The sequence below is a fragment of the Sorex araneus genome, chromosome 3 (genome assembly GCF_027595985.1).
Source record: "Sorex araneus isolate mSorAra2 chromosome 3, mSorAra2.pri, whole genome shotgun sequence".
In the NCBI taxonomy this organism is placed as follows: Eukaryota; Metazoa; Chordata; class Mammalia; order Eulipotyphla; family Soricidae; genus Sorex; species Sorex araneus.
In genome coordinates this window covers 188,362,479-188,386,963 of record NC_073304.1, presented here as the reverse complement: position 1 = coordinate 188,386,963, position 24,485 = coordinate 188,362,479, and the positions used below count along the sequence as shown (strand labels likewise).

At 49.1% G+C, this 24,485-nt stretch overlaps 1 protein-coding gene across 2 annotated transcripts in view; it reads right to left on the bottom strand.

Annotated features, from left to right (window-relative positions):
• Positions 1-1,224: 1,224 nt before the first annotated feature.
• WSCD1 (WSC domain containing 1) overlaps positions 1,225-24,485 on the bottom strand; it is a 46,379-nt gene continuing 23,118 nt past the window's right edge. For both annotated transcript variants that reach the window (XM_055131159.1, XM_055131158.1), the window contains exons 6-9: positions 12,283-12,442; positions 11,182-11,346; positions 7,072-7,272; positions 1,225-5,438 (exon numbers count right to left, since the gene is read on the bottom strand). In XM_055131159.1, the coding sequence (XP_054987134.1) occupies positions 5,086-5,438; positions 7,072-7,272; positions 11,182-11,346; positions 12,283-12,442 (879 nt within the window). In that variant the 3' untranslated portion in view covers positions 1,225-5,085. The remainder of the gene's footprint in view (positions 5,439-7,071; positions 7,273-11,181; positions 11,347-12,282; positions 12,443-24,485) is intronic.

The following is a 24,485-nucleotide window of genomic DNA, read 5'->3' as shown; positions in this document are numbered from 1 at the left end:
TGCTTCCAACATCAACTGGAATGGTTCTTATTTTTGTTTGATATCAAGTAATTATATAGCACTGTAGCACTGTTGTCCCATTGTTCATTGATTTGCTCAAGCGGGCACCAGTAATGTCTCCATTGTGAGACTTGTTACTGTTTTTGGCATATTGAATATGTCATGGGTAGCTTGCCAGGCTCTGCTGTGCAGGTGGGATACTCTCTGTAGCTTGCCGGGCTCTCCGAGAGGGGTGGAGGAAACGAACCTGGGTCAGCCGCATGCAAGGCAAATGCCCTATCTGCTGTGCTCCAGTCCCAAGTAATTATATATAAATAATTAGGCTTACGATTTAGGGTGGTTCTGTTCATATTTTCTCAGTGAATCTATTTACGCAGTGTTTCTGCACAGATTCTTGGGAGGGGCATAAAAATTTCTCTTGAGTGACAAAAGAGAACACTCTGGAAAAAATATACTTACATCCATTTTCTGTGATCCTTGACTTTGCATACTGTATATTGCCATTCTGGCATGCTCTCCTAAAGTGAGACCTAGAGGATATGTATTATTCCCTTTATTTATCTAAAATCTAGTATAGAGAAAGACTTAAAAAGTCCTTCTAGAGAGGACAGGGGAGGAGATTCTCAGTGGCATCATCTAAAGTTTTGCCCCAAGCTTGAGTGGCCCACTGGGCCAAACCAAAATTGTTACTCATACTTACTGTCCCTAGAAGGCAGTTTACTGATAAACTGTCAAAAACAGCTCTTGAAGAGTCTCTTTCTCAAACCAAGTAGCTTATAAAAGCATTCCTGTCTATTGCACATCATATTCTTGCTCCATGTAAGTAGTTACAGTGAAGAGAATAGGTCACTAGTATCCCAGTCTGTCAAGTAGAAAAAAGTGAAAGGTTTGCTAAAGCTCATCATTTGGACAGTTGATGGTTTGGTCTAAGAATCCTGAAGATTATTTTCTAAAGACAGATGGGTGACTTTACCATGTAATGACACAACACATGCTATTTGTTCTGGCTGACCCCTAAGGTTTCCTTTTGAGCACTTCACACCCAGTTCCATTTCTGTAAAATGCAAGTTCTCCATCCTTCCAGTATATACTGGTCAGTCTTAGTCTTTATTGCCAGAGACAGAGAATGTTGGGGCCCAGGGTTTTTTCATTCAAGATCTTTAGTGCTCTGAGCTGTAAGTAGAGAAAAACAAAATGAATTAAAACAAAAACCGATAACTCAACCCAACTTAAACAAAGGAAATTTATTGACTCATGTGAACAAAAACGTCCAGAGGATTGGCCCTGACCAATCACAGGCAAGGCGCCTGTACTCCAACAGTGCCACAAGGAACTGAGATCTTCTTTTCTCTTGAACCTCCCTTAGTACAGTCAAGCTTCATGTTGAGACTGGCTCCCCTCCATGGCCCCAGGATAATCCCCAGCAAGAGTCCAGACTGCCTAATTCTCCTTTCACACTTAATCTGTGAATAAAGAATCTCTATCCAACATTCCAAGAAAAAAGTCCTTATGTCCCCTCTGGCTGTATTGCCTTATGACATAGCAGAACTAATTACAGTGGCCAGATATGGACTGTCTCTTGGCTGAATCAAATTGTGTATTTACCCCAGAAATGATGATAAAGTTAGCCTCGACAGAGCATAAAATCCACAAACAAAAATCAGATTATGAGAAAGGAAATGGGGAAATAAACATTAGGGATTCAAACAATACCTACCACACCCATCCTTTTATGGGTGTGGCCATAGCTGAGGCCAGAGAGAGAAAAGGCTTTGTTCCCTGTCATAGTGTAGTAGAGCTAAGATGTGATCTTTAATTTGCAAATCATGCACTACTCCACTCTATTTGACATCCAATATTGAGTTGAGATAAATGTGGAATCAGACAACTCAATTTTTTCCTAAACCTGAATGGACCTCTTAGGAGGCACCATATTGTAAATACCTCCAACAAATTTTTAGTAAAAGAAAATAAACTGATGCCCTATGAATTCTGACAGCCACATGGATCCATCTCAGCTTTCCCATTTCTTCTCTGGATGCCCCCTAAGAGCCAAGTGGCTCCTGCTACTTTTAAGGGAAAAATGCCTTCTGGTGTGCAAACATTATCGCATATTCATGCACTCAAAATCTAATTTTAGCTGCAAGAGACTTCATGATAAGATGTTCACATAATTAAGCTTTCTTCCCAGGGTTTGGAAGTCTGTCTATTCTTTTCTCTCATTTACACAAAACTGAGATAATCAAAATGTGTTTTTAACTTTTAAAAATTATATATTTTGGTTTTTCCAAATTGATCCACAACGGGAGATGAAATCCATGAAGATTATGTTTTAGCACAGGTTTATATAACTCTGTAGCCTTACTATAACGTTGTACTCTGTAGATACTTAGGATTTTGAGAACTTCATATATTTCTTCTCTATTGGCAGATCTGTCTGGTTGGGAGAGTTCTCTTTCAAGAAGGCTGAGTGCAGTTAAGAAGACCTAACCTAGACTTACTCCAAAGACAAACAGATTTGGACTTACTCAAAAGACAAACAGATTTCTCTTTCTTAGCTTTTGAGCTCTCCTACAGGAATAGGAGCCACTTGGGATAATGAGTGCTGAGAACAGCAGCAACACCAGGGTTTTTGCATCTCCTTGCTCATCCAACAAATAAAAGCAAGTGCTAAGTGCCTGATCACATAGAAAGATGCAATGCACTTTGGATGCACTCTGGCCCCATCCTTCATTCTATCTGCATGTCTGGCCAAGGGGAACGGTAAAATGAAGGTAGCACTGGCTCTGGGGGGAGAGGCCTCTGGGTCCCTGGCATAGGGGCGGTGCCCACCCATCTATCAGGAGGAATAGGCTGGTAGCACTGCTTTCCTAATTCCAGAGACCATCCCTGGGCTGTGGTTTACCACTCTTTAGCTTTTCCTTGTCAGCATGGTTTCTGAATCTGCTTCCAAGTGGTGATCTTGGGTGGCTGGGAGCATGAGGACCAGAGATTGGCGAGTCACTCTTGAGGTCACAGCCTTGTTTCCAAGCCCTGGGTGCTGTGGTTTCCTTTGAGATTCCAGGTTTTCTCTGGGTTGCAGGCATCCCCAGGCCTCCAACAGAGCTGTGGGAAGTTCTTTTGGATCCCAATGAAGAGAAACACTTATCTAGCTTCAGGACTTGATCATGCAGTCAGCCTCTGCCAAAGCATGTATAAAGAATCTGGTGTTTCCAGCTTTGAGTGGTACCAAGTGAAGCTGAAGTGGGGGATGACCTAGAACTTGACATCCATTCCCACCCCATTATTTCTTGATGTAGCTTGAGCCAAGGTCTTGCTGCTATCCCAGAACAAGACTACAGGACTCCCCCAGAGTTACACAAGACCCAGAGAAGCTGCAAACGGGCTCAGGAACTGGCCGAGTTCAGGCTCATTCACCTTTCTCCTCAAAAGTAGAGGACAACTGAACATTCAATGATCTCCCTGTATCTCTACACCTGAGTCATGCTTCCAGCTCCATCATGCCCTCCAGCCCTAAGCTGCTATCTTCACTTCTGAGCCTGACATGTGTAGGGGTGGCCCTAGCTGGCAATTGCCATTGCCCCCATCCTCACCCCAAGCTGAGCACCGAATTACAAGGACAGAGATCCTTTCTGTGTCTCCACCTTTTTCCTCAGTCATCCACTTCCTGCGCAGACTCCTCCCAGCACCCCCTCCCTTGCCCCACCTGTCCTGCAAAACACGTCAAGGTGTCCAGCTTGGAGCCTCTGCATAGGTTGTTCTGTCTCTCCTGTCCAGCTCAGTCTTGCTGGGATGATCCCTCCACCTTCTCAAGTACAGCTTTAAGTCACTGTGATTCCTTTCCTAAAGACCCCAGGCACACGGGCCGACCCTGAGTCCATACATTCCTCTCTGACACCTCTCCCATCTCTCAAGGGGCTGTGAACTGGGGGCAGGGGTGAGGCAGGAGGCTTCAGCTTCACTTTCTCCAAAGACCAAGTGGGCAAGATGGTGGCAGTATAAGCGCATGGCCCTCCTGCAGGAATAGTCGCCCAGTGGGAGAGAAGTCAGCCTCAAGGAAACAGAGATATTGGATGGCTGCAAGCACGGGGACAGGAAGTGGGCGGGGGTGTCACAGAGGGTCAGTGAAGGCTTGGAAAGTGGGGTTCAGGCAGAAGCTGTGGTTTCAGATTCTCCTTCAGGGGTCTAACTGAGGGAGCCATGCAGCTCCCCTTCCTCCCCACCCCAGAGTGGGCCCCAGAGAGCAGAACTGCTATGGCTGGCACACAGGCCTCTAAGTTGCGTCTAGGGTTCCCCTGGATCTGGAGCATGGCATAAAGGCCCAGTTTTCCTAGTGACAGCTGGGAGAAGATGCAAGGCAAGAAAGGTCCCTTCCTGGAAGCACAAAGTTTGGGAGGGATGACGACGTGGCAGGTGGGAAGGGGATACACAGAACTAGTGAGATTTTGAGGTTGGTGTGCGTGCCTGTGTGTGCGCGCGCGCGCGCGCGTGTGTGTGTGTGTGTGTGTGTGTGTGTGTGTGTGTGTGTGTTGATGGTGCTGAAAGCCCATCTACAGAGAAGGGGCTTGGACTTCAGGGCCAGTGGTGCTTGGTTGTCACACCACACACATTTATGACACGTTACACATATGGCCAGAACCACACGGCTTAGTAGCATCAGTCCCAGAGCTCACCCCCTGCCCACTGCTCCCAGCTGCCCTCAGGCACCCTGACATGCACGTTCACACCCCTGGCCTGAAAATTTGGAAGTGGCCTCCAAGAGCCAGAGTGGATGTCTGAGTGTGAGAGGCAGCCACCAGCCTTGGGACACACACGGCACCCATGCGTGTCTGAGTAGGGGACTCTGCAAGTCCAGGCTGCTGATGCAGGCACCGTGCATGTGGAGGGCCAGGAAAGCGTGTCAGAGAGGCGTTGTGTGTGTGTCCTATGAATCTGTGCTGGGCAAAGGGCTGAGTCCAGTGCCTAGAGGGAATCCTGCAGGATACAGCAGCATCTGCAGCAGTGCTGGGTCCAAGAAAACTGCCAGCTCCAGTGTCTTAGCATTGGGACAGCCCAGGGTGGGTGGGAACATTGGGCCGGGGCCTATCATCTGGGCACATATTCCCTGGGCAGCCCAGCCCAATTGTGGTCACGCAGGGCCTTGTCCACTGTCCGGATGTAGCCATTGATCAAGTCCTTCATCTCCGGGGTGAAGGGCTCGGGGTCATGAGGGTGCCGGCCGTGCCGCCGGAAGCTTCCCTCCTTGTTGTTCTCCACACACAGCAGCCGCTCCTCGCTCACAGACACGTTGAGGAAGGCCACCATCTCCCGCAGCGTGGGCACCAGGCTGCGCCGCAGCTCCTCGTAATGCACCACCAGCAGCCGCTTCCCATACTTGAGCCAGTCCAGCACGTGAGAGGACCACCAGGATGCGTAGCTGTTGACGAAGTCTGGCCACTCTGGGTAGAGGAGAGAAGGAGGGTAGGGTCAGGGCCCAATCTGGGCAGGATTCAGGACAGGAAAGCTCAAGATTCCAGAGCCCCCACCCCTAATCTCAGCATTGGGTCAGCTGGTCCAAGTCCCTGGCAGGAAGGTCTTCTGGTGACTTCCTGTGAACAAAGGGTTCCTAGCCAGCTGGGCTCAGATATGTCCTGGGTCAGCCTGGGGATGGGGCCTCAAGCCTACTTTCCCCACTGGTTCTCTTGGAAATACACCAAGCCAAGAGGACTGTGGAGTTTGCACATAAAGAATCATTTGCCTCTTCTATGAAACTATGAGTTCCTGACCTTTTGACGGTACTTGTGAGGGGATAGCTGCAGGCAAGTACAGTCTCAGGCTACATTGCAGAGTCATGCGAGAGAGGTGGGGAACTATGGTAGGACTTGGCAGTGGTGACCTTCATTCACCTTCCCTAGTAGCTGCCAGAATCAGAAAACTAGGGCAGTATTCATTGAAAATATTCAGGGTTCCGAGTCCAGACCCCCAATGTGAATGTCTGGAAATAGGGCCTCAAGGGGGTGATTAGGGATGGAAAAGGCCATGACATCAGGGTCCCCTGTAATGGGATCAGTGCCCTTAAGAGAGACTTTATCTCTCCCTGCTTCATCTTTCCATCAGTCCTGTTCTCTCCACATCCACATACTGGAGGAAGGCCATATGAGGATACAGAGATAGCTACGAGCCAGGAAGACAGTCATCACCAGAAATCAAACTGGCCCGCACCTTGATCGGGGATGTACTGACCTCCGAAAGTGAGAAAACAAATGATCACTGTTCTTCATGTAGTTTATGGTGATTGGTTCAAATAACCTAAGCTGACTATGGTACTGAGTGTGAGTGCTGACACTGCTGCCTTCCTCCTAGACTGCATGCCCCATGGCCAGGCCCTTGGTGCCAACTGGAAAGTAGGACTTTGAGGGGCTGCCCTTCGGGGGCCTGATCTTTGGGATAAAGACTCCATGAGAGGTGGAAGAAGGGGCTGGAGTGATAGCACAGCAGGTAGGGTGTTTGTCTTGCACGTAGCCGACCTGGGTTCGATTCCCAGCATCCCATATGGTCCCCTGAGCACCGCCAGGGGTAATTTCTGACTGCAGAGCCAGGAGTGACTCCTGTGCAATGCAAAAACAAACAAACAAACAAACAAACAAAACATGAGAAGTGGAAGGAGGTAACACGTGAGTGCTGATCATGGTCCAGGCATACATGTGGGATCTTGAGAACCTGACTCTCCCTGAAGTGTCAGCTTTTACCTCCTGCTGTAAAGGAGGAAATTAGTCCTGCAGTGAAAGGAGATGCAAACCTGGAGTCTCTAAATGTAAGGACTAGGGTCTTTCCAGAGCTCATCCTGGAGATGAGCAGGCATAGGAAAGGGGGTAGATCCTCCAGGGCCAATTCTTGACAATAATCCATGTATCCCAGAAAACACCTGCTTGGAGACAGAGGGAAGGAGAAGGAGTGGGCAAATCAGGCAGGGCAGTGAGACCCCGGGAGGATAGGCCTGAGACCCCACCCAGGGTACTGGTCCTGCATCTCCAGGGGTTTCCTGGCCACAATGATGAGCCCCACCACACCCTGCTAGTCTCTCGTGTTCACCTTTGCTCTTCCAGTTACGGTCAGCTGCATAGCCCAGGTGCCCGGCACATTTCCTGTTGAACTCGGCCACAAGCGATCTGTATGGGTTCCGGATCAGCAGGATGGCTGAGTCAAACATCTCAATCTCCCTCCTGCCACTCTCATGGGTCTTCACACAGATGGTGCGCCGGCTCCGCCAGTGGTCCTTCTCACCCTTAAACCCTGCCAGAGAGAAAGGACAGGGGCCCTATGGAAGAAGGTGCCATGGGCTTCCAGTGCGATAGTAGTAGACAGATGTGAATGCGAACCTGTATCCTGAGGGAAGTCAGGATTGGGGGTGTTAGAGAGACTGTGGACACACAGTAGAGGTCACTGCAGTAGGAGGGCCTAGAGAAGGTTGAGACATTGTCCTTCCTTGTGTGACTGACCTCTGTTTCAGAGAGTGGGCAAGGACAATGTCTGTAAGGGAAAGGAACAAGGTATCTCTTGCAGACCCAGAAGACAAGAGGAAGAGGACCTACCCATGCCCCACCGCAGACAGACAGTGGAGATGCATACCTTGGATATTTTGATGGAGACTTGGCAAAAACATCACAAATAAACCCGTGAATTAATGACAGCTGCAAGTCTAGCCAGATGAGGAACCCAAGGCCCAGATAAGTAGGGAGCTTATCCAAACACGATGGTAACTGACCCAGGCTTTCTCCACATGGCTCTGTATATCCTGGTAAGGTCCCCAGTTTCAAACTAACTCCCCACAGCAAAGCAGGATTCCCAAGGGATTCCCCTGGGACCTTAGGGCTTGGGCCTAGAGCAAGTGCACATATGAATTCCTACATGTCTGTACACAAAATCCACATGCTTCTCAGGGAAGACAGTGTTTGTTCTAGATAGATAGATAGATAGATAGACAGACAGATAAAGAGGTGGACAGGGAGGGTAATTTAGGAGACCTTTCAGTCCATAAAACTGGTATCCGAGGTGGTATGCTGCCCCAGGCGGGGCTCCTGAATCTACTTTCTGTCTCCTTTCTTGGAAGGAATTACAGCTGTGAAAGCCCTTTGCAAAGATGATGATTACCATATAGTAAGGTCCTCAGATATGTAAAAGTCTAAGATAGATTCATTTGACTAAAGAATGTTGTTATTCTCCTTTTTGTGATTAATGGTTCTAAGAATGAATCCTTATTTCTCTTTTCTTAATCCTAGAGGTGTCCCTACTTCAAGCCTGTTTACTAGGGGCAGTCCCAGCACTCAAGTATATTTCAGAGCACAGGGTTTTATAGAAACAGGGAACAGGGGGACCCACCATAGGGATGGAGCAAGATGTTACAGAGGGCTTCCTGGAAAGATGCCCCCTGAAGCTCGTCTCTAGGCCACTGCCATGTAGCTTTGGGCTCATCTGAATATATGCTCAGTTTATCTTGGGCTATATTTTTGATGGCTAGGAAACCTGTATATCTACCACACCTCCATTTTTGATGCTAGGAAACCTGGATATCCACATCCAGCAGGGAGGGATTCTGATGCCTGGAAAATGCAAGCCTCTTTGGAATCTGGGATTCTGGGTTCAATCACTGAAACAACATATTTCAAGCTCAACACTGCCATTGGTCAAACAGCAAAAGTCTGCTTTGACTCATTCTGTTAAATATCTGGCATGAGTGGCTCAAACCACAGACTGCAAACCAGAAATCTAGTCTTTGCTAACCTGAGACCGTGGGCACCATTTATACCATTCTGGCTCATTTCAATGGCAGCTGCTATTCTTTGTGATTTGGATCACAGATGTATATGATAGGTTTGATATTCTGCCATTGGGGCTGCCTTAAGAATCTCACACTCGTGCTTCACTGTGCTGAGGCCAGTAGTTATCTAACCAGCTACATCTATGAAGCTCCAAGACACACTGGATAAGGTGAGGCAAAGTATGCCAACCACTTACACCTGTTATTCCAACCTAATCCCATCATTGATCACCTACTCTCATGTGGATCAGTGGAGTTGCTCGACTAAGTCAAAGGTCTTCCAGATGAACTGGAGGGTAACCGCAGCCTGGGAGCAGTGTGCAATTTTCAAGGCAGAAGAACAAGTCACAGGACCCTGGGCTTCATCTGTCACTTTCTTACGGTGCCCAGACAACTAGACTTCCAAAGACTGTAGGGCTGGCTTATACAGACCATCTGAATCTGTCCTTTCCCTCCCCCAATCTGTGGATGATTCTAGAACTCACTTTGACGTTCACGAATTCTCCATTTTCCCTAAGACCTTACTGAGACTATCAATCATTCTTTCCTAAGCCAAACTCTAGTGATGAAATCCAGAGAAAATGCTGTAACACTTGACAACAGAAAAATATATTTCACCAAATTTAGATTCCACTTGACTTGTCTGAAGATTTTAGTTCATAAACAGCACGCAGACTCCAGACATTTAAGTGCATTTACTTGGCATAATGAGGCTCTTATTTCTACAAGGGAAAGATTAGAAATCATAAAAACTCTTGAAGAATTTTGGACATTATTTTTTATAACAGCATTGGATTAGCTACCTTTTGCCTCAAAGTCAAATGAAGGAATAAATGAGCAGATGAAGTCAGTCCCACACGATTATTGAGACCTGAAACTAAGACAAACTTGTAAATGTTGATAGAGAAGGTATCCAACCTTCCTTTTGGCATGGGCACTGTTGCATATTAACCCTAAGTGTTTTAGGCTTCATCAGTGAATTGCCCCCTTTCCCTCTCCACAGAGAAACTTACAATGCTCTTGTGAGCATCCCTAATCCCCTGAGTTTATCTTTAACCTTTCCTTTGTGATTTACTTCTCATTGTCACAATTCCCCAAGTATGCCTTGGTTACTTACAAGCCAAAACTTTCTGGTAATTCTGGACTTTGAATTTGTGTGAATTACTTGCTTTTCTACTTCCCCCACAGCCTTTTTCATGTTTTACTATAGAGCAATGTTCTTTGCTTAAACACAGAAAGCTCCTAATATCTGGGAGTTCATTGACTCTGAAATATATCTACTCTTGGGCATCCATCATAATTACTTGACTCAGGCTTCGGTTGCTGTAGTTCCTAACCCCAAAAAGGGAGGTCCCACCATGGGAATGGGATGGCTACAGGGCAAGTGGCAAAGCTACCTCGGCATTGAAAAAGGACAGTTTAGAAAGCATAAATGCATGGTCTTGATGCAACCTATTATGACTTAAGATACAGGACTCCCCTGGGGAAGGACATACTGAACTGGCCTGAGGACTTAGTATGGAACCTATGGTAAGAAGTCTTGCTTACCCTCAGAGCCCAGAGAACTAAGTTTTGGAACTTATACCTCTTACTGTGTTTATCCAAATAACTGCAAGTAATAATACGAATTTAGTAAACTTAACTGTTTAATATGTATAACTAAAGGGAAAGAGAAAAGCAATATAGATGTCCTTGGGAGACAGAGCATCTTCTTGAGTTAATCCCCAAGAGAATTGCTTCCACCTCTGTAAATGATCAATCACTCCTACATACAGTCCTATATCTTGACCCCCTTCAGATGTTCTATAAGTATGCTAACAGCTCTACATTAATGGGCTATTTTACCATCTATCCATGGTCCCCCATCTCTATCTCTCTGCTGAAGAAGCCTGGGGAGGCGGCTTTCAGTCACCAAATGTGTTGCACGCCCCCCCACTCCCACCCCCACCTTATTTTTTTTGCTTTTTTGGGTCACACCTGGCAATGCACAGGGGCCACTCCTGGCTCTTCACTCAGGAATTATCCCTGGCGGTGCTCAGGGGACCATATGGGATGCTGGGAATCGAACCCGGGTTGGCCGTGTGTAAGGCAAACACCCTACGAGCTGTGCTATCTCTCCAGGCCCCCCCACCCCATTTTTAACTCACAGGCACTTTCTCTTTTATTCCATGTACCTGGAGGCCTCTGGGAGCTTGTTAGAAATGCCCAGTCCCAGGCCCGTCCCCAAGCCCTACATCAGAGTCCCTGAAGTGTGTGTGGTCCAGCACATCAATGGATTCAACAAAGCCCCCAAGTGTTTCGCAGGCCCTGCTCCCGTGTTGCTGCAGCTCCATGGCAGAGGGGCTGGCCCAGCACAGGAGCCCAGCCCCCTAAGCTTTGTTTACCTTTGTTGTAGAGTGTGCCATCAAAGTAGTAGCTCCCGGTGTAGAAGCCGGTGGCATGCTCAATGAGGTGCCGTGCCCATGTGTTCCCAGCTCCTGGGAAGCTCGACAGCGCCACAAACACTTTGGATTTGGTGGGCAGGAACCTCCTGTCGGTGCAGCGTGTGTCTGCAAGCCCAGAAGACAAGATGGCTCAGTGTTACCCACTGTGACTGTCACTACCAGACTCACCACTGTCCCCCTTCCAGGGACTGCTGACCCACAGAGATGGGGGCCAAAGTGGGGCACAGGGCTGCCATCGGGATCTCAGCTGCAGCAGCTGTGAGGCCCACGACGATGAGGCTCCTTGTATCCCAGTAAATGAGTCAAGTGGGAATTATGTCAGGGGGACAATCAGCTCTGTGGGCCTCCGTGGCTGAAGCTGAACCCCTGGCTCCCAGGAAGGCAGAGAGAACTCCAGATTCTGAAGGCTGACTAAGGTCCCCACATAGGGAACACCAAAAAGGAACCGGGTCAGGCAAATCCAGTCATCTCCCTGCCTCATTATCTGTCCCGCCAGGCTAGTGCCAGATCACCTGCAATTAGTGGGGCAGTGAGGGGAGTGATAGCACTGAATAAAGATGTCTCTCTCTCCTGCTCATCCCCTCAACCCCCACCACTTCACACAAATTGGTGGGGGATGGGGTTGGGGGGCAGATGCTCAGATAAGGAAGGTGTTTGGCATAGCCCGGAAGCTTCCCTGGTTCTCAGGCCCTTGGGCTGAGTTAGCACTCACTCCTAACCTCCACCTCACCCCTGGCCACTGCTCTCCGCTGGACCCTGCCTCTTTGTTTTCTCTTAAATCACCTTCCTCCCCAGAAAGACACAAGGAAAGGGGAGGTAGGAGGTGCTGGTCCAGCCACCAGGTATGGCAGGGGCCTACCACTCAGCATATGCTGAGATGGTGCCATCCACCACTCTGCAGTCACCCTTCCCGTGCCAGGATGGCACACACAGCCACAGCTGCTGTTTTCAAACCCTGGTCATTCTCCTGGTCACAGACTTAATGCCACACCCAGTGGTGGATGCAGGAGGTGGGGTGACCCCTCTGCAGGCAGGACTCACCTTGAACTGGTGTCTGGTAGACCTGGCAGTATTCTGCCAGCCTCTGGGCCTCTGGCTCCTGGCTGCACAGCACACCATCCACAGCATCCTGCAGGCTGAACTCGGGGGTTGGGTAAGCACAGTAGCACTCCCAGCCCCGGAGCACGGCCAAGGGGAACTCCTGTCAGGGAGGGAGAGAAAGAGAAACACAGAAATACCTCAGGTAGGAGCGAGGGCCAGGCTGGCTGGCGCTCAGCTCCAAACATGAGGGAGCCACAGGGCTAACAGCCAGTCAGCGCCAGACCAGGGGAGACCCTACTCGGCCCATAGCTCACATGGGTGAGCGAAAAGCCAGCAGCCATGATGTGGAGCGAGCTCCAGCAGAGGTGAGCCTTGTGCAGAGATCAGAAGTAGACCTAGCTCTGCATATTCCTGAAGGTGGCCCGAGGGTTGAGCAGACAGGCCTGCATGCTTCAAGCAGGGCATTGGAAGCATGAATATGGGAACAGACAGCTGGGGGTCACTGTGATACATCTTTCCCTGGCCGACTCTGTGCCTGAATGAGGTGTGGAGTCCTCCCTGGCTCTCCTGGCCAGCCACCTTGCTGCAAAGAATCTCACCCCATCCCGTGCCTGAAGGCACTGGTGGGTACAGTCCGGGACAGTTTCCCACAGCCCTTTCTCCAAGGTGGGAGGGAAAGGGGATCCTTCATATGCTCTATGCCTCAGGGCTCCCAGATAACAGAGAAGTAATGCCAGGCTCAGGGGAGGGGAATTACCCTGTAATGTGCGTTAAGGCTCTTACACGATTCCTTGCTCCCCTCTGGGGTGGCAGCACCACACAGGGCAAAGGCCTGGACATAAATCCGAGGTGTTATACTAGCTGACTTCCGTCAGGTCACCTCCAGCATGGCAATGGACCTGAGTTCCCCCATTGACATTCGCACTTTGCTCCTTACATGTTTGTTCTGGGGTCTCAGATGAGACAGGTACAAAGTGCCTGGCGCCCCTAGATGCTTTCACAGAGCAGTGGCCTCCCCTGGCCTTCTCACCCTGATGGGTACTCAGAGCATTCAGGGACCCCTTCCTCTCGGCCGTGGAATGCTGTCTCTTCACTGGGCTCTCCTGGGGACACTCGTCTCCGTTTCCCACTGCCCCTCCCTGCATCTGCAGACAAGAGCCAGGTCTCTGGAGGGGGAGTGTGCGGAGAGTAATGGAGGAGTGTGTGTGTGGGCAGGGAGAGCTTCTCAGTGCTCGGGGAAACTGCAGAAACCTTTTCATTTGGGGCTCAGAGCAAAACCTCATAAATAAGTAAGAGAAAATCAGTAGTGTTTTCTCAGCGTGGCTTGGCAAAGCCAAGGATCGTGGAGCAGTGCTCACAAGACAATAGATGGTACCCCAGTGTCCTGGCCAAGGGAGGGAAATTGGGGCTGGGTGTGGGGTGGGGAAGAAGGAGATGGGGAGGCTTGTTAGGAGGGGGCCGGGGAAGAGCCACTGGACGCAGACCTGAGCCTAGGGTGATTCTTGGAAGCACAGGCCTGGTCTCTCCTTCATGTTCAGCAGCCCCGGGACCATCATTTCTGCCTCCCTCATGCTTCAAGGCTCAGGGGCAGCTTTGTCTCTGCTGGGAATTTCACCAGAGCCCAGGCCCACTTCACTTGTCACTGAGCTCCCACATGGGGCCGAAAGGATGCTGTCACTATTCTCAGATATATACCCCTCCATATCCTTACACACTCCTACACACACACACACACACATATACACACAATAAACACACACAGACTTTCTTATACACATCGTTGCACACAGACGTGCCTCACACACCACAGCCACATACACATCACTGTTCACACACAATCTTGCAGCCCTATCTACTTGCAGCACTCAGAGCTCCCTTTGGAACTGGAAAAACCTCAGATGCACTCAGTGGGGACATAAGCAAAGCATGTCGCCTTAGGGAAGAATCCTACTGTTTCCCTCTATAGATTGGACATGTTCTATGAGAGAGCCTGTAGGCAGAGTCCGAGGCTCTCTCCTCTCCCCTGTACTCGGGGTAGCTTCCCTTGGTATATAAGGGGCAGTGAGGATGGGATATCTATGTTTACATCTTTCCTGAAAAAGCCTGAAGAGATAAATCCTCCCAAGGGCAGCAAAAGGGGTGGGTGACTCTGGGTGTTCCTGGCCAGGGTTTTGTGTTCAGAGCCCAGGAAGGAAGCACTGTGGTGGAAAGGAAGCACCAGCATCAGAACCCAGCCGCACTGGACTCAAAGCCCCGTGCCAGTCAGAGTTCATGATCGGAGGCCGCCTGGGCAAGCAAAGCCCCCTTCAGATCCTGATGTTCTTATCTGTAACACGGGGGGCACCTGCATCTCATGGAGCCACTAGGTGGAAGGAAAAGGCCTCGTGCAGTGTCTACACAGTAGGTTTCCCCTATTTCCTGATCTCTTAGATCTCGGACCACTCTCCTGATACTCAGCATGTACCTGAGTGTTGCTTCCTAAAATTCCCCACTCTTTCCTCTTTCCCCAGGCCTCCAAAGCTCAGAATGAAGCAAAGACCTGAAGCTCCATTACTGGTGACACCTGGGCCTTTTGTCTAGATAAAAGAAAAGAACAGCTTTAAAGATACAGGGACATCAAAAGAGCCCTAACCCTGGCACCAGCCACGCCCTCCCAGGGTGTGCCTCCTGTCTGGGTTGCAGTGCCCTCTAGCACTGGACTCCAGCTGCTGGAGCCCCACTCTGTTTTTCATCCCCCATGGAAGGTCAGGACACCAGTGGCTTTCGGAGACACATTCTGTCAATTACTGCGAAGGCATTGCAAGAACAGCAGGCTCCAGGCTCAACCACAGCTGTCTGTCCTTTGTCCACCACAAATGAGGTAGGTCAAGTCCTGCCTCATTCCAGACCCACACCTTCATCACAGTGGTCAGCAGAGCCAGGAGCATCTGTCCTGTGAAATTGCCAGTGCCCCTGATACTTCTTCCCACCCTGACTGTGCCAGCCAACTAGATCCCTGAGGAGGCAGAGGATGGAGTCCTAAACCTTGGATCTCAGTGTATGAGCACTGGTAACAATCAAATCTTTAAGGAAATTACATGAAAATGGGGCCTGATCTCATAAGATGGGTGTCTTTATATGAAAATATTGAGACAGACACACAGACAGGGGTGCTCACATGAGGAACCAGCAAGAAGACGGCCTGTGAGCAAGACTCGGGTTCAGAGGGAACCAACCAATGGTACCCTGACTGCCAGTCCCCAATCTGTGAGAAAATCTATTTCTGGTTCAGCTCCCTGAACCAATGAAAGCACTCCATTTCTTTCTGTGCTTGGTGACTGCAGTCCCACTTCCACTTTGGGGCCTCTGTTTCTTAATGTTCTTTGGTTTTGGCTTTTTGACCAAAAGCTGTGCTCAGGAACCACATAGGGTGTGGGGGATCATATATGGGGTATCTGGAATTGAACCTAGTTAGGCTGTGTGCAAGGCAAGTGCCCAATTGCCTATACTATCTCTCCAGCCCCACAGCAGGACCTTTGTACTTTTTGCCTCTCTTACAAGTCACCTTCTCCCAAAGACCTTCCTAATCTCTTAAACCTCACTGCAACCCCACTCCTGCCCTCACAGAGGTACCCTACTTCCTTGCTGGGTTTTCTCATTTGTTTTGCTGAGTTAAAGCTAGCCAATGACTGTTCACTCAGTTGGATAAATGCATAAAAAAGATCATGGTATTCCCCTGCACCTCTTTCCTTGGCTCCTTCCCAGTCAGCTCTCCCAACCCCCAAGCAGCAATAACTATGATTTCCACCACCAGTTAATGTGAATTCTTCTAGAATGTCCTATGAACAGAACCACTGGGTTCATAGCATATATATTTTTGTGTGTTTGAATTCTTGCATTCAAGATGTATTTGTTCAATTTGCCCACGTTGATGTAGATGGCATGCTCATAGACTGTCACCTTTTCTGATTTGGAATCATACCCAGTTGTGCTCAAGGGGTGTTCCCAGTTCTATAGTCAGGGAACCACACAGTGCTGGGGATGTCAGCATGCACTCTAGAACTTTGAGTCATCTCCTGGCCCCAGATTATTCCCTTTCATGGCTGAGTAGTATTCCATGGGTGCTATGCCAAGTGGACACCTAGAGGATACCTGGTCCACTTTTGGTCTCTAGCCATGACAAATCAAGTTGTCATGGAATGTTCCACAAATGAATATTTTCAACAAGAGAAGTATATAATAATTTTCATCTCCTGTGGCTAAATAGCTAAGATTCTTGCTTCATTTTTTTCTTTGATCATTCTCTCCCTGTTTAACTTATTTCACTTGATCACCTGGTTAACTGTCGGCCTCTATCCATAAGCATGCACTCAAGAGTGTGGAGTAACTGGGATGTCCTGCTGCATTCAGAACAGTGTCCAGAACATGGCAGAAGCCTAATAAATATGTCCAATGAAATAAATGGAAGGAATGAACATTCTTTCTAGATCCCAAGTTTCCAAAAAGCTGTTGAATATAGAGAATGTGTCTTTAGTTGTATTTGATTAGTTGTGACCTGACCATAAAGGAGTTCCAGAAGTCTGGTACCTCGAAGCAAAGGCTCCTCAACATCAGGAACCCCAGATGAGAAAAAATAAACCCAGAGCATGGTAAGTCTCCCCACGTGGCTGTACCTCAGCGTCCCCGCTGCAGGAACACCAATGTGGAGGCCTCATGATCCTCTATCCCTTGGCTGGGGGAGGCTGGCCCCTTCAGTGACCCTGAACCTTTTTGCTTCCTTGAGTGGATTAAACTGTCAAGTTTCTGGGTGTTTGCAGCACAACGGGAGAGCTGCAGACAGTAAATGTGGTTTTATTTACAACATAACCGCTTCAGCAACATCACTGGCTTCTGAAAACACAGAACAATTTTCAGCCCTTTGGGGATTTTAGGACGTGATTTCCATAAAAATTAAATATTGATGATCTTCTCTCTGCCAACTTCTCTGCTCCCCCTTCCCCCACTTCAAGAGAGCGAGCGTGCGACAGTAAGTGAGCAAAGAGAGACAGAAAAGGGAGAAAGGATCAGAGGAGGCAAAGCAGGAAAAAAGCGAGAACCCAGCCGTGGGACCGTTTCAGTCAAATAAATGGGGGCGTGATAAAGGCTGGCTGGTAGCTTATACACACAGTGTATAAAGCTGGACTCCTGAAACCTACACAGGACTGTATACCAGTGGCAGATAAATATGGCTTCTATAGCAAACAAATGAGTAATAAAGCCCAAAATCTAACCCCAAAAATTAAACAAGAGGGCATTAGCTCAGCTTACATCTGAGGGCAGGATGGATATACACAGTAATCCACTGCCAGCCTGAGCCAGAGTTCTGAGATGAGCACTCAGGTAGGGGCATGGGCAGGGACGAGGCCTTTGGGGAGGTGGGGCTTTAACCCAGCGACAGGGAGTGAGGGGCTATGCATTGTGCTGGCCAGAGATCCATGGACAAAGGTGTGGTTGTGGCTGGGGTGGGAGGTGGGGCAGCGGGGAGGCAGGTGTGAAGAAGAAGGATGCCTTGAAAAAGCCTGCCATCTGGTTCTTGTGCTCCATTTTCCTTCCTCCTACAAAATCTCCTTGGGGTCTCAAGGGTATCACAGGATAAAGAAATTCCAGAAGCCACGAATGTGCCTCGGTGGTAGAGTGCCTGCCTCCCATGTGTGAAGCCCTGGAATCTAACCCCTGGCCCCACAAAATAAATAAAGTGCAATGGAAAGAAAAACAAAAAAATCTTCAGAGCTCAGAACTTCAGGTGTCAGGTGGGTGAACTCGTTGGCTGTCAAGGGTGGCTGGGAACTAGCCTGTCCTCTGGAAATGCAATCGAGGGCTTTGCGACACATTTCTTAAATGTTTGTTCTACTCTGCTCCTTGGAAGCAAGCTTGAAAAGGGATGAATTTTCACAGAAAGCTACAAACCATTTGGAAGAGGCGCTTTGACCAGTTCCTGTCCCCCAGGGCAGGTCCCTTGACCCAGGGGCAGATTTGTACCCTCAAGACACCAGGAGGAAGGAAGATGCCCACCTAGGTGGCTTCAGGGAGGGCAGAGGAAGTGACAATGGTGCTTTGGGGTTGATGGCAGATGGAACAGGAGCCCCTCTGCTGTTCCCGTAGCTGCAAGCATGCCCCTCTCTGTCTGGCACCCTGGAAATTGAGCATATTCGGGGCTGTGTGGGGCAGGTGGTTTGGGGGGTGGAACCAGCCTCAGGCTTGTCTTCAGGAATCCCCGGCTTTGCACCCCATTTGTGTGGCTGTCCACAAGCCTGGAGAATTATCTATAAGAGGGGCCTTCTGAGTGATGAATGGCTTAGGAGCCAGGCAGGACTGAGAAATACTAAGTCTGTATTTCTCCATTTCTGCACCTGAGGGGACTTGAGGATGGAATGAAACACCGGGGAGGTGCCAGGCAGACACAGTATGGCAGAGAGCAGATGCCAGCAGTGCAGTGGCTGGTCAGTCTGGGGAGGCTCAGTGTAAGCAGTTGGGGAAGAGAGCCTGGGCTTCCTTTTCCACCCTTCTCCACTGGAGCAGCCTCTAAGAGTGCTACCTCAAATGTCAGAGTGTCTCCAGGGTGTCCTATGGCTCTCTGCAGACCACAAAACCACAAAATTAGGCTGTTTCTCTGACATCCCACACATGATAAAGGAAACAGGAAGGTCAACAAGAATGACCATTAGAACCATCACCTGGAGTACCTGCTACCTGCAAGACACCCAGAGTCTAAACTTTCATGTCGACAGCACCCCTGTCTTCCTCGAAGTCTGCTGAGATAATTCCACCTCCAGCAATCCCACATGGCCCATGGGGACCCTAAGGTTTTGAGTTATGTAAATTGGTCAGAATTATCTAGCAAGAAAAAAACAGATGACCCTGAAATCACCTCTAGGATATCTTCAGGGAACTCGCTACTTAAAAACCGGCTAAAACTTTTTAAAAGTGCACATATCCTTGGCAAGTCCATGTCTGGCAAGACAGCCCGAGGGAATTATGGACACACTCAAAGGTTTACTTGCGAAGATGTTCATGGCAGATTACTGAAATGTTCAACAGTAGATAGGATGCCATTTTGAAGGGCATAACAGAGAAGCCCACATGGTATGTAATAAAAAAAAAAAGGAAACAAGATTCAGGAGAGATATAAGAGCAGATAGGAAACTTGCCTTGCATGCAGCTGACCCAGGTTCAATTCGTAGCTCCCCATATGATTCCCTGAGCTTGCTAAGAGTGATCTCTGAGGGCAGAGCTAGGAGTAAGCCCTGAGCACAGCTGGATATGGCCCCCAAACAACAAAACAAACAAAACAAACAAAAAAAGGGAACAAAAAAGGGAAAATACAATTTAAAAAATTCTGGAGCCATACTACAGAGTTATAGCTTGGTGTGTGTGGAGGAGGAGGGAGGGTGTTAAAGCACATGTTTTACATGAGACCAAGCCCAGGTCAATCACTGATAGCACATTCCCTAAGCATCATCAGGTACCATTTTAGAGGCCCTGAGCATCATTGGGGCAATCCCCACAGCACCACATATTGAAATAATGTTAACAGGTTCATTTCAGAATGCTACTGGAGCTCCAAAGCCACTGTATCAGTCACTTATTGCAGTATTCTGCCTAAGGGGAGAATTCCTCATACCAAGGCACTAAACCACAAAACCCAAACTCCCACAGAACCGATCCTTGGCAAAGATGGAATATCCTACACCCCATGGTGACACCAGAACCACCAAGATGGAATGCACTTATCAGGATCCAGGTAGATTTCGCAGGAGCAGCTGCTAGCAGAAAACAAACACTGATGCAGGCAGCGGGGCTAGCATCAGCACTCAAGGGCCAAAGGAAAAACACTGGAAGAATTGTCAATGGGGGGGAGCATTCAAACAATTGCTTTTTTGAGTGAAGAACTTAACATGCTCCCAAAGGGCTAAAGGACAGGAAGAAAGGGCGACACCCCTCTCCCTCCTTCCTCATCTCTCAGTAGAACGTTCTCACTAGCAGCTGCTGGGAGAGCAAAACCTCTGATCACACTGCACAGGAGCTGGCATCACTGCTCACCTCAGGAATCTATTTGCAGATGGTGTTAGATTTCACTCATCAGCCCCACTGCAGGGACGGCACTCCCACAAACGGTCTATCTGCTCTCACGCAAATATCAAAATTAATTACCCCAGATCTGAATGCGTAGCAATGCAAATATCTAAGCACCCCCTCTGATCATTCTCACCTTCCCTCCAAATGAAGGAGGTGATAGCATCTTGAATGCTGCGAATGAGCAGTTTTTCTTCCATCTTCACTACAATCGCAGAAAATGAGACAAAATCCTTTTACTGTGTTTAAAAACACATTGCGTCGGTCAAGTCCCTCTCACTGGCACAGAATCAGTTCAGTAAGATGCAGATATTGCCCCAAATGTTCTTTTACTCTCAAACTACACTCTTGGAGCTCCCCAAATACAATGTACTAACAAAAAGCAGCAGAGATTTCTCTCTGAGGCCAGGAGTAAACCTCAGAGGATGCCTGAAATTGGGGTGCCACAAGCAGCCCATCCCCTCCCTCCCTGTTTCCAAGTCCCAGTCCCTACACCTGCTGTTCTAGCTTCACTGCCCAACCAGTCCTAATTAAGCCCAGAGAGCCCCTTTCCCCCAGATTTAGCTCTGCTCCATTTAACACTGAAGTAAGCATTTTCCATCATAAAAATCTTTGAAAACATTTTCAATGGCTGCATTACAGTCCACTGCATGGCCCTGGCATGATGTATGTAACCATTCCTGCACCACAGGACATTTGCACTTGTTTCTCAGCCAAATTGGGGAAAAAAGATGTTCCTGGGGCAGCCTGCCACCTTGGTGCTACCAGCCTGCTGGAGAGGATGTGCTTGGCACTTTGGGGCAGTGAAACATGGCCAGACATCCCAGACTCGCTGTCTCCCCTCACTCGCACCCTCCAAGTTCAGGAGAGGGGAGCAAAGGCCATTCCTGGATACAGCCCCAAGCCCCTGACAACCTGGGTGAGGTAAATTTCCAATCTGGCTTATCTCCAGCTGAGCACAGGGGAGGCCTTATTGGAAAGTAGCAGGGAGAGGCTGGCAAAGCTGCCTAATAACTCCCCTGCACAAGCCATGCCAGAAGGAAGAATCCACAGACCCCCACATGCCAACAGTTGCCAGGCCCTGGAGGGAAGTTTCAGCTCTGACAGGTACTGCCCAGGAGCCCCTAAGCTGAGAGTTGACTCATGACAGTCCAGAAAGCCGGGGTACAGTCACTCCCTCAAGCTCGGGTTAAGGGAGAGGCTGGCCAGGAAAGCAAGTGTCCTCTGCAGAAAGGTGGTTAGTGGCTTGATCAGGATCAGGCCATCTAGGGATAATCCTTGCTTGAGCTGAATCTCTCAGTTCCAGAGCCAAGTCACTGGGCAATACCCAGGAGGCACCTCTGAGGGTGGTTTTTTAGGCTACGACTTCCCCAAAGGACCCACACAGAACCCCTCATTCCTCCTAATGCCCCAGAGCAGCCGCCATGCAATCAGCAGCTCCCTCAAACCAATCCCAAAGTCTTGTCTTTGGGGATGGCACCACAGACCCTTTGCAATTTGTCACCACTCCCTTTTATACAACACCCTGCAGGAGTCACTTCCCTACCGCCTCCTCCCGGCCAAGCAATTGCCTTTCCCTGTGATGCAATGCTCACACAGCTGCCAGCATCCTCAGATATAGCTAACTCCAAGAGCCTCAATCCTCCTTCTGAACATCCCTCTAACTCTTCTCCCCAATCCTGCACTAGACACTGATCTTACTCTTTTGAGTGATGGTCACCCCATTGGTTTCTCTCCCAACTGGACCGCAGGAGTGGTGGGCCAGGTCTCCCCCATTGCTGCCTCCTGCTAGCACCTATCCCAGGTATCAGCATTTGTGTTTGGCCACAACCCACTAAATATGTCCTGCCAAGACCCACCTTCCTCCAGAAGTCTGGAAATGTCTCCACTCCTCACAGCTGCAGGGGCATGGGATCTAAACAATGGAGATCCAGGAAGCACCCACTTACCTCCCTGGTCCATCTGACAATACAGCAAAGGCCAGGAAACATAAGCCGTGGGCCCAGAGCCCAGTGCCTGAGTGTGCTGAGAGCAGAGGCCACTTCTAAAAACCTTGGCTGCCCTTTCAATGTGGCTCCCACCTGAACAATTCACAGCAGCACCAGCTAGAGCAGAGCAGGTAACTTGTCCTTGAAATATGTTGCTAAGGGAGGTGTACAAGGTGAAAAAGTGGTGTAAGATATCAAGAAATCTGTTGGCACATGCTCCAACATGATATTGAAGAAACCTGGGTTTGTGCCAGATATAAGGAAAAGGCTATAAGTAGGAGTTGAAGTGTTTTAAATCTTTAAGTTTAAGTAGTTACATTACCCTGATAGACTACCCAAGAGGGGGTGCCCCAGAACATGATGGCATCTACCGGAGGCTTCCAGGAGTGCTCCGGCCCCATGATAAAAAAGAAGAGTCACCAGCCCATGTTCCTTTCACATTGCTAGTGGAGGCGAAACATTAATATCCCTATTGCCAAGTTGACCATGATGACAAAGGTATACAGCAGAGTAAAGCCAAGAGATTTTCCGTGCAGAATCTCATCGTCACCAATTGACAGACCTGCAAAGACGGTCATTTCTTGTAGTGTCTGTAAAAGCAATAGACTAGGAACAACCTAAATGCTTGCTAGCAAGTGACTGGTTAAATAAATGACAAGGTGAGGATTAAGGGAATTGAAAGCACTTTCTGTGGCCTGTCCAGCAATCTCTCAGACAGACCATCAGGGCAGAGAGCACAGGCAGGGTGGAGTGGAGCTGAAAGAGGAGACAGTGGTGAGGGAAACTCCCCCGTGCACCCCTCTGGGCCTTCTGACTGTGCTCCTGTGCCCTGATTACCTACTTAGATCCCCAAAGAACGATAAGGGTACATGGCCGAATGCTGCAATGCTCTCTGCTCCTGCTTCTTCTCATCTCCCTTGTCATTCTCTTCTCCCTGACTGGGGACACCTTCCTCCCAAGTCACACCAAACTGCAGGCAGGGTGTATAGTCTGGGTGCTGCCAGTTTCTCTCCACCTGCCAGGGACCTCAGCTCTGCAGACCTGCTCGCTATTTCTTACAGGGAAGAGAGCCCCTCCCATGGCTGAGAAGAACAGGGAGGGTGGAGGCACAAATGGGCAGGAAACCCCGGCAGGGTGCCCAGCATGTAGGAGGAGGCGGCTGGGCAATAGCCTGCACTGGGTCAGCCCAGTTCCTCTCACCCCTGACAGGTCTCTCCAGGGAACTGCTCTGAACTATGGGGGCAGGAAGCCACCAGAGTGACTGGTTTTCCGGCACACATCAGCAAAACCAGCAGCTGGGTGGGGTCCCATGGTCTTTACCCTCAGCTCTGCTCCAGATGGGGTCAGGGAGGGGCAGGACTTCCAGCTCCAATATGTGAGCTTGACAAACAGCCTTCCGCTTACGCACTCTATCTGGTGTGAGCCCTGACACTTCAGATGCCCTAGGCAGTGACTTCAGAAATGCTGGGCAAGCAAGAGACGTGCTTCAAAGGTTGCATGTGAATCTGGTTGTCACTCCCTACCCAAAATCCTCAGAGGAAAGAGGAGGGGCAGCCCCCAGGGTCAGTGGGGGACATGACAGACCAGAGAAGGGTGGGTTCCTCTGTGCCCTACCACAGGCTCTTTCACCAAAGCATACCTCTCCTGTACCCTCCTAACCACCATCCAGTAATGGTGTTGGACCCAGTTGGACTCCTGGCTCCCCACTTACTGCTGTGGGATGAATAAGGGTGCTGTATCAGCAAATGCTGATAGCCACCCCCAGTGGCAGGTGATTGAGGTTCTCTTAGTTTCAGTTTCTCACCTGAAAAATGCAAACAGCAGCGCCTATCCTGGAGGGTTATTATGTGGATTAAGTGTGTGAATACATGCAAAGTGCTGAGGACAGTAGCCAGCAACGGTATAGAGTACATGAATAAGAGTGAGTACTAATTAAAAATAAATAAATTAAAAAAAAAAGAGTGAGTAAATGCTGACAGCCATCCTCATCCTCACTTCATGTCTCACAGCCCCATCCCAGCTACTGAACCTCAGCATGTATGGAACATCATAGGACCCCAGCCTACTGCCACCTAAAACCACCTCTAGAGCCAGTGTCTGGCCCAATCCGGAGAGCACTGGATT